This window comes from Chelon labrosus (genome assembly GCF_963514085.1).
Source record: "Chelon labrosus genome assembly, chromosome: 17".
In the NCBI taxonomy this organism is placed as follows: Eukaryota; Metazoa; Chordata; class Actinopteri; order Mugiliformes; family Mugilidae; genus Chelon; species Chelon labrosus.
The window spans coordinates 4793122-4810553 of record NC_140350.1 but is presented as its reverse complement, the minus strand read 5'-3'; the positions used below and the strand labels follow the sequence as shown (position 1 = coordinate 4810553).

The window sequence follows — 17432 nt, the reverse complement described above, 5'->3', positions numbered from 1 at the left end:
GAATATAAAAAGAGTGAGTTTGTGATTTTCGATGAACAGCTGCCACCAAATAATAATAATATAATCAAGGAAACAAACAAAAATGAAAGATCCTGGAGCTTGGTTAAATCACCCTCGAGGACAGAAATACAAAGAGGAGCTTTGAGCAAAATGATATATTCAGCATGGAACAATTCTCTCAATTCTAACATGACAATGTTTAGCTAGTACGTTTAGCATGTCAACATTTTAGCTTAGTGTGTTAGCACGCTAACCTTTGCAAAGTTGTTCAACCACAAACCGAAGCTACAGTTAGTAGTAATGCCCTCAGTACTAATGCATTCGTATTAAGTTACCAATGTCTGCACCAAATTTAATGGCAATCCATCTCATTCCTTTTGAATGATATCATCATGAAGCGCAACTTAACACCTCATGACAACAATGGAGAAAAATCATTAGATTCCTCCTGTGAGCTCTGTGGGTATCTGTACCAAATTTAACAAAAAGTAGTGGAGAAATGTTGACTTGGTGTTTGTTCTCAGAAAAAATAAATAAATAAATAAATTGCGGGTTACATTTATTAATGTCTCGGAATCCATCTGATTTCTATTCGGGCATTTGCCTCAGAAGCACAGTGTTCAGACTTCATCACGAGAGGAAAATCATTAAGATTCATCCTTTGAGCTCTGTGGATATCACAACCAAATTTAATAGTAATCCGTTTAACAGTCCAGACGTTCCAATAAAATGATATATATATATATATTTATATCAACCACATAGGAAAATGTTGTGTTTAGAAAAATCTGAAGATTTCATTCTCTCAGGAACATGAATATGTGTCCAGCCATGTCAGCGTGGTTGCTGAGATACAGTATTTGAGGTGATGCACTTTCTTTGCAGTGCAAGCTGAAATATAAACAGATTTTAATCAATAGAATACATCACGTCTCTGTCACAGATATTGTTTGGTCTTTTACTCCAGCTGTAGGAGGCTTCTAAACATCACTTCACATCTATTTCACATACCATCTGAAAGAAATAACAGAAATGCACAGACCAGCATTCACGCCTCAAAGCTATAGTCCAGCAATCAATGGCGCGCTCTAACAGAGCTGCAGCTGTTCCCTGCTAAGCAATCCATTCTTAAGGGGCGAGTATTCTTTTTAAAGGCTGCTCACTGCTCTGACAGATGAGAACAGCCACAATGAGCTGGCTCTCCATCACCGAGCGAGAAGTGGAGGCAGACGACCGCCTTGTAACTGACATACAATTGCCTGACCACCCGGCAGCCGCTAAGATTGACAATGTTCGATATTTTGAGGATTGCGGTCGATGTTAGAACCTCTAAATTATACACAACGTCCTCTGGGACATGCCTTCAACGCGTCTCACCGCAGAGAATGAGGCTCACAGTCACATGGTGGGGCCTGTGTTCTGTCTGCGCCGTCTGGATTAAAGACGTCTGCTGCGCGGAACGCTTGGAGAAGGCTGCATGTCTGTGATATTTCACTTAATTTTAGCAAGGGACTCAAAGTCTGGGATGTTATTTCCTCCGCGAAAATGTTTCCCCGATCTTATGCTGAGTTTGTGATAAAATCCTACGTGGAGAGGTAGAAATAAAATCAATACTTTCAAGATGTGAAAGTACAGTGAAAAGCAGACAAACTCCAACTATAAATGCAGCAACTTTCTGAGAGTGTCCCGCTCACTGTCTTTGCTTGTGTTTGTCTTTAACCGTTTTCAATTACTTGTGGAGCGCCTATCCCCTTCCTTGATCTATCCACAACGCCGTTATCTTTCTCTACTACTTTTAATATGTTTACTCATCCTGATGAATTCAATTACATCTTTTCAGAGGAAATTACTGTGGGGGTGGCTCAGCCTGCCAGAGGTCAGCACTAACTGTGAATACTAAAACTACTCCCCCAAACACATTACACAGCCTATTACCTGCTGCTTTCCACACAGCACTCTCCGACCCTACATAAGCCTTTCCACTGCCACAGATGAAATGCTTTCTAGATGGGATCTGGCGTGGAGAAGAGGGGAAGAGAGCTGGAGCTGTCCCCAGGCCTAATCGTTTCAGAGAGCCATCCCCACTGCAGCCGCAAAACACGCCAGTCCTGATTAGGGAGGTGTGTACACGGCCAGGCAGAGCGTAAAAGGTGTGGAAAGGAGGCTCGGCCTGGGGGATGCTATACGTGGCTGACTTTTTTTTTTTCTTTCAGTGGACGACTGGTGAAATCGATAAGGCACAAGGCCAAAGGCAAAACAGGTAGAGTGTAAGCTTGCGATGTAGTGCCTTGACAAAGTGGTAGACATCTCTTCATTTAGAGTTTTGCTACGGGGTGCTCTTCACTTGATATAAATTAAATGTGGATCCCCCTTCCTCTGCATAATTAGCAAGGCGCAATTTCTGAGGCTTTTGCCCTCCCTGCAGGGAGTCCTGCCCCCGTCACCTACTTTTGAGAGGGACATTGCACAACTGGAGCAACTCGGAGTGCCCATCTTGAGGAAATCGCTCTCTTTTGCCAAGGATACATGTTGACAATTTCATTGTAAACCTGTTACTTTAAATCTCCGAAGAGATGATTGTGTTGAGACACAACACAGGCTGTTTGAGAAACCTCTCACATAATTATCTAAACGCAGGGACCCATTTCAGCTCCATTCAAACTGTCAAACTTATTAAACAAACAGAAAGTGAAATGCTATCAGGAAAAAAAACACTCTCTGAACTGTGTGATTGTTATATATTTTTTAAATATAAGGAGGAAGAATAGACTCATATTTACCTGGGATAGGAGCATTTTGGGTTAAATGCTCCAGAAGTAAAGGCAAAAAATGAAATCATTGAATATCGCAGGTGTATTTGCTTCACATGGGGGTGTGTAAATAGCAATTTCCTTGTACAGGAATTGAAAAGTGACTTTGTACAGTCCTTATAATGTTCTGGTTTTAGTTCTGCTGCTTTGTTTTTGAATTGCTGCGTAGGCAGTGATGTGATTAACTTGTGTGTACATTTTCTGAGTACATGTTCAGGGAAAATATTCAAGGATTCAGACATTATAACACATTTCCTTAACTGAGCCTTTAACATTATGTTCCTTTGAACATAATGTTTAACTGTATGAACAGTGAGACATATTTCATACAGCCTATTTTTATTTTTTTTTTTAAAGATGCAATCTTAACATTCACATCCGAATGTTAAGATTGAGCTGCAGTTTTCCTCGAGAACTAGCGGAAGCAAAGCCTGATTTAGCTGAGAACACCACGGTGTTCCTTTCTATAGGGTAAACCCAGCTGTTAGATAATCATTCCAAGCAAAACAGTGATGAAATCCAAAAAGATCCTTGCAAACTCTGCCTTTTTGTTGTTTTTTTTTTCCTCCCTTTGACAAATAAAGCTCCACACTTTGGAGGAAGTAAATATATGAGGAAATGAGTCAAATTAGGATGCATAGAACATTCTCACGGAGCGAGAGAGGCATTTGCACATGAAGAGTTGAAAATGAGTCGCATTCAGCCAAGCTGTGAGCTCCACCTAGGAGGCAGTGAAAGAGACCGAGACAGGCACAGAGAGGGGCTGAGGCAGGCAGGCGCCAAGCCTTGAAGAGGGGCATTCTGGCATAATGACTCTCATTTACCATTGACAGGCCTTGGGAAAGTTAAACTAATTATGACAGCACACAGATGCTGAATAGCCCTTGATGAAGTTAATAACTGGCAATCCAACAAACAGGTGCTGAATGATTTCTGTAACCTCCCCTGGAATTATAGGATGTTCGGGTTTTTGTAGCACATTGCTCAAAGCAGTAATCTACCCAAAGGCAGAATTATGCCGTCTTATACCCATGATCCTGGCAAATTTCATGAACATTTGTGAATATGCCCGGCACATCCATCGACGGAACACAGAAAGCTTGTTCTGTAACCTGTAGCATTAGTGAGACAAAGAGGGAGAATAACCGCTGAACTGAATGAGTGCACACAAAGTGCTTATTTCAAATGAAAGGGGCTTCATTCCGCTATAGTGGTAACAGGTGTCAATACAAAAGCATGCTCATGGAAATCATCCTTTCTGTGAGTTCAGTGTCTCGGTGAAGTGGTGCGGTTTTAATATGCACGTCTTCCGGTATTAAAGTCAAATCGAGGCCTCATTTAGGGGTCACATACATCCATTTTAGGGCCGTGCACCAGATAATAAATATATTTGTCTCTTCATAAACTCTACGTTATGTCTTACACCGTCTAAACACAATATGAAATGACTTCTATTTGATATTGCTGGTCTACTTCTGCCTGAAACAACAAAGATTTGCAGGATTCGCAATACATATCCTGAAAAGCAACAAGCGCGTTTCAAGGAGAGCTGTCAAAGAGAGGGAGATCGCAATTCATTTAATCAACTTTGGAGGGCATAAAACCTCCTTTCCTCCAGATCCCAGTTCACTACAGATCAGTGTTAACAGGCAGAGAAAATGTGTACGCATAAAGATAATAGTCTCCGCTGAATGTCATTAAATTGTGTAAAACAGTGAGTGCCACACCAGGGCCAAGAAAAACTCTTCACAATGAACGGATGCACAATTAGTTCATAAATGACTGTCAAGATTTTACAATATATATTTATTGGAATACTTTTAGAAAATTCTGTTATTTATTCATTTTTGTTTGGTAAGGACCATAAGTTTGTTAAGCATTGAGATGCAGTGAAAGTGGTTAGTCATGTTTCTATACATGTGCACTAACAGTTACTTCAGATAACATGTTTGACATCAGAGTGTAAATTTGATTCACTGAGGTTACATAAAAGCGTAGCTTGGTTTCTTTGAAGCTGAGCTGTATGAGGAACATATCTATTATTGGTATATATTCAGGTAGTAGATGGTGGTTGGCATGTACCCAGCTTGGAGAAGCAGACAGGAAAATCTGCACATAATCAATGAACTGCTGTGGATGGGGGGTGAGCATCCCAACTATATTTTAGTCACCTGAAACTAGACCTGCCTAAAATAAATCAATATTTTAGTGTACGCTATATTTAAAATGTTTTCACTGCTTTACCTTGTTGTCCCTTTTTCCAAAGGGGAGCTGAAGCTGCTGGACCGCGTGCTTCAAATCCACCAGACTCCCCTGACAAAACCAGTCATTTTTACCTGGCAGAACACGGGAGTTACTGGTCTACGACTGTGCTGGTGTTTTAAAGCATAGCCTTCAGGTCAAATTAACACGCTGAAGTCAAGTACTTACTCAAATAAACGCAACCAAGGCAGCAGTACACCAACAACTCCGGCATTCTTTGTAAAATGAATGTTTTTATCACTGGAGTCTGGTGGCTTTGAAGAGAGCATAGCATGATGATATTCTGAGCACAGAGTACACTTAAAATGATTTTTTATTTAATTTTTATTTAACAGGTTTTGGGTTGCTAAAATATATTTGGTTGATGACCCAGAAGTCCATTGCATGCTGACCACCATCTATTATAGTGAATACCCTGTATATGGATAAATACCTTATGCAGCTCCAGTTCAAAGAAGCCAAACGGTTACCTTCAGGTTCTCTATGTTAATCAGAAAAGTTATGTTCTGCCACATCCAGTACGTCACCAGTATGAGTGCTACATATGATTTGTATCTGGATTAACAGTGCCTTTTCTCTACGTTACTCGTACACAAACATCCCTAGTTTATAAGTGTATATTTAAATTTACATTTCTTATATTAATATATATTAATGAATACATTTATTTTGCTGGCCCAGTTATCTTGTGGAACAGGTTCTATACCGGGAAAACAGGTTTGAATATACGAGTCCTTGTTTGCGTTGGAGATTAATATTCAAATACACTGTATGTAGGTGTCAGGAAACCATGATGATTCCATACAGTGTGGCTGAGTCACATGCCCACATACTCAAAAGGCAAGCGAAGGATCGACGACGAACTTAATGGAAGTGCCTCATGAAAAGCACACTGTAGATTCAGGGGCTCTCTGGTTAATCTTCCGTATTGTTTTTGCAGTTAAAGGTGTGCATAAGAACTGAGATCAGAATGTTAGGAGATCTTTTAACAGGAAATCATTAAAGAGATAGCTTGCAAGTAACATTATTCCTCACAACCGATCGGTCCATTTAACTTAATGAGTAGGTGGTAATTTCTTTCTTTTTTTGGGGGGGGGGGTTTGCTTTTGATTTGAACTTTCAAATATAAGAGAGGTAGCTAATTCAAAATATTTAGTCCAAGGCCATGAGATTAATATATTCAGTTTGCTGTTGTAATGCATTAATGACTTGCACGACTGACTGGGGGATTTGCACTGCAAGCATGAAAAGTTAGAAGTCAAAACAATTAAGAAAATGAAGACATTTGGAACAGTTGCTCTGGATAGCTGCATTCACACTGAAGGCTTTATATGCATGGAGCAAAACAGTCTTGATTATTGCACCTATGAGTTGTGGAACAAGTTTTAAGAAAAAATCCTTCCAATGCCTGAATAACAATTGCAACCTACATACAGAAAATATATTGTACGCCATAAAATTTTTATTTTAAGAGAATTATTCCAAAATAACAAATATAGCCTGCTTGCAAGAAGCAGTGCAAATTGAATGGTAAAGGGGGGAAAAAATGCAAATGACGCAGCAGTTAAGGAATAATCTAATATTCCTGATAAACTTACAGATTTTTTTTTTAACCGAAATGTACTATTCTTTTTACACCATCATTAAAAAAAAAAAATAAATGTCCACGTTGCACTTTTGAAAAATAATGACACGGTTCCCAAAATTTGTCACCGACATAGATGGATGGATGTTTGTATTCCACTGAGGCGAGTTCACTTCGACCAGAAATGCCATAAATGAGAGATTAAGACCCCTTCTAAACTACAACCTCAGTCTTCCCTGCGGATGAGTAAACATTCAGCCCCTTTGACGGTGATGTTACAGAATTAAAAATTGAAATGTCCCAGCTTTTACAGTCATGTGAACATTCACTGGCTAAGCAAGAGGAGAGAATCCACTAATGGAAGCTGTTAAATTTTGTTTCGCTTTAAACATAACGCGCTGTGCATTTTTTCTTTTTTTCCCCCTGTCCCTAGAGCTCCAAGCAGCGAGTGAACAGGGAAGGTGTGTTCTCGGGATATGTGCAATTGTGACTGAGAAAAAAACAAAACAAACAAAAAAACACACTAACACATCTTCTAAGCACTACGGCACTGTGCCCCCCTCTTGAGTGTGTGTATACTCAAACAAGTTCATTAACATTCAAACAATATTAATGTCCTCGGGATGTGTCAGACTTTGACACGAATAACTGGATTGGCACTTTGCTTATAGAAGGTTATGAAATTCTATAATGATGCAGCACCTTTCCTCTACTAGATACTAGATCAGTTGATGTTTTGTTGATTGTGTTATATATTGTTTCAGTCACCGGTGCAGAATTGCTGCTCGGTTTTCGATGGGCTGAGGTGTAATGACTGAACCAGCCAAGGAAATAGGAATTCATTTTCTCGCTTATTGCATTGTTTAGTAATCACTTTTTCCTCATATGTTCATTCCTTTCTGGAGGCAGACTGCTTTCATGAAAGGTTTCATTAAAAGAAGGAGAACAATGCAAAGGCCTTCAATTTATTGGCATCTGCCTGACCTAATGATAAAGAATTTTATACTTGAAAGTAAGTGATCACTGGAAAGCTGTCTGAATGCTCTCAGCACTAGTGCAGGCATAAAAATGATGTGAAATATGTCTTTCTTTCATCAGTTTGATTTACAAGCTGCATACCGGCCAAACTGTATCTGCACTACTTCTTTGAGGGAGGCTAATGTCTGTGTCCAGTCGCCTGACAAAAGAAGAGATCCACATCACCTCCACGAACTGTGGAACGCGGCGGGACTGTGTAGACGAGCCGAAACACAAATAGTCCAGACTGGAAGCACAGTGATGAAGGGGGCAGACGCGCACTGGAGAAATAATTAGGACAAGGCCAATGTGCATGAATCCGTTGCCGCTTCCCACAAGCACTCAACTGTGTCAAACAGCTTGGTCAATAATCTTCAGCAATTCCCGAGGATTAGAGTCTTATTACCGGGGACCGTCTGTCACACAGACCACAGTGCCCAAACAAGTCACTTCCTGACTGTTTACTCTGGGCTCCAACAGTTTATAAATACATAAACTGTGGGCTAGAAAATTGACAATAGTTTGTCTTTACCCAAATGTGTGTATGTGTAGGTATTGCAGTCTAAAGGATTGTTGTCAGTAGATTGTTATGTAACTGTTAAACACATTTCACCTATATAACTGACATGTAACTAACTGCTCCATGTGCAATTTGGAGCCATTTGGATATCTGATTTCTTCCATTTGCTGCTTGCTTCTAAGCACTATTTGACTCATCCCTTATCTTAAAGTTTTACAAAGCAGTACTTTGGAGTGTGTGTTAGAAAATGAAGGAATCTATCCTGATTAAAAGTCTGCAACTTTTAGCATAACAGTATTGCGCTCTCTCTCCGGCTCGGCACACACCGACCAGTTTAAACTGAACAGAAATAATAAACGCATGCGTTCACTCTCGCAGGTCTGAGAATCGTGAACCCAGGTGTGATTCGCCGGCACCGAGCTCAGCCGTCGCCTTGTACACTTTGACACGGAACAGCGAGCGCCACAAAGTGCGTGAAAAGAGCCAAGTTCTTACCTTGCCCACGTATCTTGGCCACGGCGGAGGCAAAAATCAAAACCGCGAAGAGGGTCTTAAACTGGCAGTCTCGTCTCACGCACATGTCTTCTAAAGTCGAGGTCGCTCTTCGCGCAGAGCTCGTCCTTGTGTTACAAAAAAAGAAGAAGAATACTTCCAGCGAGAGGGCAAAAAAAAAAAAAAAAAAAAAAGCGAGGATTTTAACGTCTGTAAAACACAAACATCTATAAACGGGTTGCTCTCGGAGTTGGTTAATAATTTAAAGAGTGAGGACTGGCGAGGACGATCAAGTGAAACGCGGAGGTCCCTGTTTTAATTTGGACGCCCTGTAAGCGGATTCCTGTCTGTGTGAGCTGTCGGCACATGGAGAGAAAAAGGCAGCCGAGGCTTCAGCACCGCGGACAGCTCCTAGCGTCAGCTGATGGAACAGCCTCCTCGAAGTTACTTGGAGGACTTACAATGCCGTCCTCTCCGCATTTTACGCAGGTTCATTAACGTCATTTTATGTACAATTTCTTATTGAATTGACTGATATTTTCATCAATGACAGTTATTATAAATAATAAATAAAAAATAATAATTGAAGTGGAGAAAACGAAGGGGACATTTTTAGGTATTTCAGTCAAGATCTCATATCAGAACTGGCACCAACAAACTGTTTCCTCGTGTTTTATTTATGCGTCTGTCTGGTTGTTCAAGATAAATCTTTTCACAGCAAAACCACACAAACTGCACCGGACATCCTCTCTGTAAACTCCTCAAAAGAAATCAGAGATGTTTTATATCTCAGACTTCTTCGCACATCATTTCATTTGGATGAGCATGGTGTTCAAAGTCACTTAAGCCTGAACCTGAAGCAACTCCCTTCTGTTCAAGAAGACCAGCCCACCTTTTCCATGAGTGAGGAATTTATCACCTGAGATAAAGTGCAGTGTACTGTGATACAGACTCGTCTGCTTTAAGGATGAGAAAGGATGAGAGGCCTGACCAATATCACCATAAATCACAGAACGGTAGATTAAACAACCTGCCTTTTTTGCAAAAATACAATTTGGAACTTGATGATCAGGTGTTCCACATGGGCCTTAAAAGGGAGTAGCCATGTACTTGTATTCCATCATCCGCGCTGCCATTCAGTTGCACTGCTTTTCCTTCATGGAGCTATTTTTTTTTTTTTTGGCATTTACTTTTTTTTACTATTTTTTTTTTTGTGCCCACAGCAGTCAAGACCGCAGCCGAGTGATTTTTTTCCCCCGTCCTATTCCCAGTAAAGCTTGGACTCCGCTGTGCATGACAAGCCCCTGAGGTGAGACGTTGCTCGGGTGCTGGAAATAACCATGGCATAGTCTGAGTCTCTTAGGTCACTTTTTTTTTGTCCCTTTTCCAGGTGCAGTCTATGTCTCAGGGCTGTAAATATTTGCCAATATTGTTTGTCTGCGCAGTGCTCACAGGAGACTTTTCCTTCTAGATGAATAAAGCGTCATTCCTAAATTGCTTACCTAGGGTAAACTGTCTTTGTGTTTATATATTTAAAAAGAAAAAGAAAAAGAAACTGTGGCTGCTAGAGCCAGAGCCGCAATGTGAATCTATCATACAGAAGCAAGACGTCAAACTCCTTCAAGCATAGGCTGGTGATGTGTGGCCTTTGACCTCTGCGTGGAGTTGGAGCTATGAAATCAATAAAGTATTGCATCTTTGTTATTGTGACCCGAGTTAATAAGAGAAGCGTAATCATCACAAACGGCAAATGACTCGCCGTACCCTGTGTTTTCATTCATCAATAATCTCATTACCCCATCTGACAAAAGAGGACTCCGAAATGACTAGTTAGATAAGCTCGTTGAATAAAATGCCGTCCTCTTGCGACACATAAATATTCAAGAAGTATTGGTAGATAATATCTGCTGTGCTTATCGTTACACCCCCTTCAGTTATCTAGGTCATGTTAGCTTGTTATATCAAAAGAGGCTTAATTTAGTAAGTAAAATAATTGCTATGTGCCCACATTTGGTGCATCCGCTCAGGAACTTCTGCAATAATGGATCGGAAATGTTCACATGTGACAGAGAGCGATGAGAAACAAAGCTCGTGCTACTATTCAGAATGTTTTTCTGTGCGGCCGTATTTCACTCTGTCACCTGAACAGCAGAAGAAACAGAGGGCTGACGCGCATTCACAGCCTGTCTGTTGGGCAAGGCACACCAAGACAGCATCAAAATAAAAGCAATTATAAGACAAGAATAGAGATGGCGGGGGTGAGGCAGGGGAATAAAGGCACTGGAAGACAACCCAAGTCGGTCTTTGCTGGGGACGCTAAAATAGTATGTGTAAGCAGATTCTATTTCAAAACCTCTTCTAAAAATAAATGTGTCCACTGGAAGCAATAAAATGTACACCTGGCTCTACACAGGCAGCACCCTGCCATAAGCTAAACACAATGCGCTGTCATCACACGACTCATTCTTCTGTCACTCCTCTGGGACTGCCTGGTATAAGCAGAAATGTTATTTCTGTAATATTGTGTATGTCATCACAGAAAGCCTCATTTTGTTCTGTCGTTAAGTCTCTGTCTCTTTCATTTGTTTTCCTTTTTTTTTTTTAAGTTGGCTTCTCTTTCAGGTTTTATTTGACTTTGCCCTTTCCTTTGCCTTTCCCCGTCTCCTCTGTCTCTGCACCAATGTCTCTCTTTTTCTTCTAAATTTATCTCCGTTTCCCCTCCCACCTCCCCGAGCATGGGACGCTCTCCGTGCATCGCTCCCGTGCTCCCTCTGGCCTGACTCAGAAAAGGCTCTAACAGTGCAACTTTCCCTTTAGTGAAGCTCGATGGAGCCATAAAGCAGCCCCGAGGTCTAGTTGGCAGCCAGATGGTCGCAGCCGAGCTTTCATTCTGCTAATGAGTAGGGGGGCCGAGCAGTTAATGAAAATCAGACCCTTGAAATGAAATGACCAATGTCCCAAGGTAATGAGGCACACATCGGCAGCGAGCTTTTACAAGCATTAAGGTAATCTTAGATGGCAGGATTATGTAAAAACATCTTATGATGACTGTTCATTAGATTGCTAAGGGCTCTCTGATTATTACACTGCGTGTTCAGCTAACAAACACACTCATATTGACTCAGAGCACTGTCTGTGATATTTAGATTGACTGGCTTGGCTAAGTGCTTCATCCAAGCAAGGCTGCGTGCCAAATGCTATCAATGAGTGTCTGCCCACGCAGCATTACATCCTCCAAATTACAGCCCGTTTTACAGTCACGGGCAGCAACAATATCACAGTAACATGACTCACAAATGCATACAGGGATAATCATCATGCATTACAGTCACAGTGCAGAACCGTGACCCCTTTCAGCCAACAATCGCAATTAGAATACCTTCCTAAAATCTGTTCACTGTTATTTACTGCTATTTGTCTTGCACTAGGCAACGCCAATCAGACTTCAGCTGCCTGGAAATGTGAGAGATTTAGAGCTCGAAGCTGAGGGATAATATCAGACTTTGTAGTAGAAAATAATACACCTGAATCAGCACAGTTACCGACAGCATACTTCCTTATCTGACGCAACTCAGTCCTCGGTTGATTATTCCCGTTTGTTGTTTTCAGCTGCTCTTTTTTTTTCTTCTTCTCCCACCTAAAGTTTTGGTGGATTTTTAACTTTTTTTAGGAGTTTTCAGAAAACAAATGCATCATTACCACTCGAGTGCCGCAAACAGTCATTTAACTACAGCAAACTTTCAGAGATGATTCGAAGATCACAGAGGACAGAACAGCTGTTGTTATTGTGCATTTTGTCTGCTCAAGATTGTCAGGGACATGAACGGCTAATAGTATTGATTTCCTCCAAGAGTTTTTTTGTTATGTTCGCTGAAACGTGTATTTTGAATTTTTTTTTTTTTTTTTTTTTTTAGCAATTTTCTACACCATTCAAAGAAATGGATTACACAATTTTACAAAACAGTAAAATGATTGTTTTCAAGTATTTTCATATATAAAAAGACACAATGATTTTTTTTCTCCCTCAGTGTCAATATTGTTAAATCACAACACTGAATGTTTTAAGGATTGTGTCAGTGCTGTCAATAGTTTTGTCATTTAACCACGAGCACAAAGACATCACAGAATAATGCAGAGGAACTAGTCAACCTATCTATGGAATGTATGGCAGGAATCTGAACTTTGCTCAGTTCCTTATGTAACTAAATTGTTTCATTTGGCTTAAAATGCAGTTTGTAACACGCATGCGCTCTGTTTTGCATGTTTGAAGTCATCATTTGTTTAATGTTATCTCTGAATACAACTTTGATTTGATTTTAATGACATGCTCAGGTCTATTTTACCTCACCCTTGAACCGACAGAACGGGATAAACAAGCGGTGAGTTTGAAGCACGTGATCCAGTTCTCTGACAAGGAGCAAACGAACACAGGCCAAAGCGCAACTGACTCATTCCGTTCTCTGTCATGCTCCTTAAACCTCCGCTGGAACTGACATTTCGAGATTAAAGCGCTTTCCTCTGCAGCTTTTACATATTTAATGGACAACACTGGCAAGTGATGACGATGCCCAGTGAGTAAAGTAAAGCCTCGAGATGATGTTCCTAGTTCATCAGACTCTCGCTGGCAGTGACAGCAGTTGCACAGATTACACCTGCGTCCACTCCTGGAAAATGTTCAACAGGGCCAAGAGGGCAGATCACTGTCTAACAAATACATTTAAAAATAAAACCATTTCATAATGTAATATACACCAATCAGGCAGAACATTATGACCACCTTCCTAATATTGTGTAGGTCTCCCTCGTGCCTCCAAAGCAGTTGTGACTCATCAGAGAATGGACATGGGCCGTCTGAGGGTGTCCTGTGGTGTCTGGCAACAGAATGTGGTTAGTGGGGGCCTTTGGGTCCTATGGGTTGAGGGGAGGGGCCTCTGTGGATCATCCCACAGATACTTGATCAATTTGGGATCTAGTGAATTTGGAGGCCAGGTCAACACCTTGTGCTGTTCTTCATGTCAGGCTGCATCCTGCTGAGGATGGCTGCTGCCATCAAGGAGTGTCATTGCTATGGGGTGGGGGTGCCTGGTCTGGTCTAGGTGGGTGCTACATGTCTAAGTAACATCCACATGAATGCCAGCTCCAAAAGTTTCCCAGCAGAACATTGTATTGTCACAAGATGGTCAGTGTTATTCACTTCCACTGTCAGTGGTCATAATGTTACGCCTGATCGGTGTATAACAATGAATGTGCATTCCTTTTGTGTAAGCCTTTTCTCACTATTTCTATTTCCATTCTATCTACTACTATTGTTGAATGCCTTTCCCACCCATATACTCCCAAACTACTGGTGTACTCTCATTTTATAGTTGTCCATGGTCTTCTTCCACCTCACCTACATTTCCTCATTAGTCAAAAACTTTGCTCCCAGGACCAGTTCTTACTCTTTGTCCCTAAAGTCTGTATTATGTTGCGACAATTACCTAAATCTTAAAATGCTGGTGTGACTATGTAAAGTATTTCTAGTGGCCCCACATCTTTGGTATGATGAAGAGTTTTGTTGTTGTTTTTTAAATCTCAAATATGCTGTATTTGTGTTTTGTCTTTAATATATTGCTTCCCTTGTTCTCTTGTCAACTGTGCATGCTGGTCGTTGCTGGTGCATTGACCCGATTTCCCCATAAATTTCGAGTTTCTCCTTAACAAGCTCGAGCCTGCGTATCATAAATAGTTCAGTGTAGTTTGTAGCATTGTTCTGTCTTCCTTCGTCTCCCCCTCCCCCTTTGTTGTGCACTTCCTCCTTGCAGAGCCCACTTAATTGCACATTGCTCATTAGCATATATTGGAAGGGAGCTCCCTCTGAGCAAGTCAGCTGTACAGTAGACCGATTTATTTATTTATTTTTTCAAAGCCTTCTGTACACATCTATTTTCTGCAGGAAACAAGGGAAGATTTTACATCGGGCTGTATGTGACCTTTTGACCTCAAATGATGAATTCCACAAACTGCTTTATGGATTTGTAACTGTTGGGTACAAGAGCGCTGGGAGACAGTCAGTATGACAGCCTGAAAGAGAAAACATTCCTCTCAGCTACCCTTTTTCTTGTTTCCACAACAAGCAGTGTGGATAGTTGCCGAGCTTCCTCTGCTCTGTCTGGGCCCCAACGCTGGGAACAGAATGGATGTGACCCCCAAAGACTGAGCAGCATTTGTTAACCCCCTCATCATTGCTCCTATCTGACGGCTATGCTGCAGCGGCGTCTGCCCAGTCATGCGGGGCCCTGCCAATAGATTCAGCAGACTATGGTAATGAGCCTGAAAGGATTCCCAAGCCCCGCGCTGTCACTTTGATGACTCCAAAATTAACGCCGCGCGAGAAATTCTCCACACCTGCTGCAATAACATTCAAGATAGAAGGAATGTGTCTTCGGTAGTACAAGAAAATTAATGTAACCCCTCTTGTCAAATGTAATTAGAACCACAGTGGCACAGATATGACGGAGGGAATGTTTTGGAGGGGTGAAGCAAGAAATGACTGCCGCAGTGAGAAACTCTATTTCGCCCTGATAACAGTATTCAGTTTGACTTTGCAGAGGCATACGTTATACGTATGGTATAATGGAGTGCCGGGTTTCTAGAGTAGAGTACTACACGCAACCATTCATTTATAAGGTAACACACACACACACTCGAAGGCAGAATGGACACCTTGCATACACGCTCATACAGAGCTAGAAAATTTGCATTCCGTCTCTCGTGCACACAAACCTTTCATGTTGTCCTGTACTTTTACATCCACATCTCTGTTCACCATTCCTCCTCATCCCCTGGCTGTAAACCCCTCCCTCTCCTTGACCTTCTCTTTTCATTAGTCAGAGTGTGTCTCATGCCTCTGAGCATGCTGATAGTGCACTGCTCCAAGGCTGCATTTATCAAGATGATAAAGCACTCCCAGACAACAGCCAAGTATCTCAAGGCTAGCGGCCGCGCTACCTGACAAGTGACAACTAGTCACACAAACAACTGCACCTCCTTTCCTCCCAAGCTCCCCTCCTCCCACCAGCACCGGCCATATACCATGCCTATTTGGTCACAGGTTGCCGCCTTATGTCACAAGAGCCCCTAATGAGAAGTTAAGTGCAGATGAGGGCGGGGGGATTGCACATGATAACAGATCAGCCCCCGCCGACACATGCGAGCGCCTCCTCCTCCGCGCTCGTGTCCGTGTGCGTCAGAGTTCAGCGACATCCTGTTAAGCCGCGCAGGCCCTGAGTCACAGAAGCACAAGTCTTGCCACTTTAGCTCCGGCTTTCATCTTTGCCCACTGTTCACCTCACTTTTCCTCAATTCAACAGCTTTTTTTTCCCCACTCCCAGCCATAAAGGTGCTGTCTGACTGTAGCCGGCAATCACTGCTCAGCTCTCCGACTCAAACTGACAACCAAGATGACGGGGAAGTTATGTTATTTTCTTCAAAAGGTATTAGCAATTGCTTTAATGGGAGGCAGTGGGCGATTTTATTTTCCTTTCATTATATTTTTGTCTCCCTGCTCCTTTCTAGTCACCATTAAGTTTGGTTACAATTAAAAGTATATTCATTTTTAAATGAAAAGGCACAAAAGGTTTTTTCCCCCCTCTGCTGACAGTGTTTGATTTATTTTATTCCTTCCAACTAAAACATGCTTCTTGCTCTGCTTTTCTAGTTTCTCTCTCTTATTCACACACAAAGTCTAAATCAACCCTTCCAATATGTAAAGGACATTTTTATACTCTGAGCTATATGACTTATCCACGCTGATGTACTGTGACATTTGTTGCCTATTGTGTTTTTATCAACTTATTCAGGCCTTTCTGTGGCAGATGGAAACCAGCTGAGACATTGCTGCTATACCAGAATAGTTATGGTTTCGATATGTTTACATGATGGGTACAAAAAGACTATAATGCATTACAACTCTTTCTTAGTGTACTGTATACTGTATTAGACGTAGCATGGTTTATATTTTCAAATCAATGTTTGCAGAATCGAGAAGATACGTTGTTCTAAAGAACAATTTTTAAATTATCCAATGATGCTACATATTTTTAGTAATAGTGACTAGTAAAGGCAGCTGCTTGAGATTGGAAAGCTCAATGGAATGGGGTTTGAGATGACTCTGTCGTCCTCATGTCTTGTAGTAGGAGCATGTTGCACCGAGCGGGAGGCTGCACCGAGGCAATAGAAGGACCTTGAAGTGTTTCTGAAATAACAGACGGGAGGATGGATGGTCACTGTATTATGTTTTCTTCTTTTTCTCCAGGAGCTGCCATTTCAACAAATCTTGTCTAGTAGTGTTGCTGAGGAAGGAAAACCTCTAGACGGATTAATTTACACATTAATTTATTCTCAGTGTGGTGATTTTAACCAGAGCATACATTGTACGTCAGACTACCACTTAAAAGATACTTGTACTTCTACAGTAGTCTTTTGTGTGATGTTTAACCCTCCTCAGGCACTTTTGTACATTTTTATTTTCAATTTTTTTTCTGATTTGGTGATAATTTTGGTTGTTTTACAGTTTGCGGCATGAATTTCTACAGGAACTTTTCTTTTTAGTCAAATTTTTGAAATCCACTGTTTTTTACTCTCATGTCATTTATACTCTAGTGATACTCCAAGTGTGCGTGTGTGCGTTTTTTGTAAAAAAACAATTAATACTTCATATAATCAGACTGACATTTAAGGGCTTAAAATCCTAAAAACTATTGAA

The 17432-nt window shown here is 41.2% G+C and overlaps 1 protein-coding gene across 1 annotated transcript in view; it reads right to left on the bottom strand.

The window, feature by feature from the left end:
* LOC311502645 (seizure protein 6 homolog) overlaps positions 1-8950 on the bottom strand; it is an 82440-nt gene extending 73490 nt beyond the window's left edge. Inside the window, exon 1 of the mRNA XM_084564970.1 lies at positions 8690-8950. Within this exon, the coding sequence (XP_084421096.1) occupies positions 8690-8774 (85 nt within the window). The 5' untranslated portion in view covers positions 8775-8950. The remainder of the gene's footprint in view (positions 1-8689) is intronic.
* Between the last annotated feature and the right edge of the window lie 8482 nt (positions 8951-17432).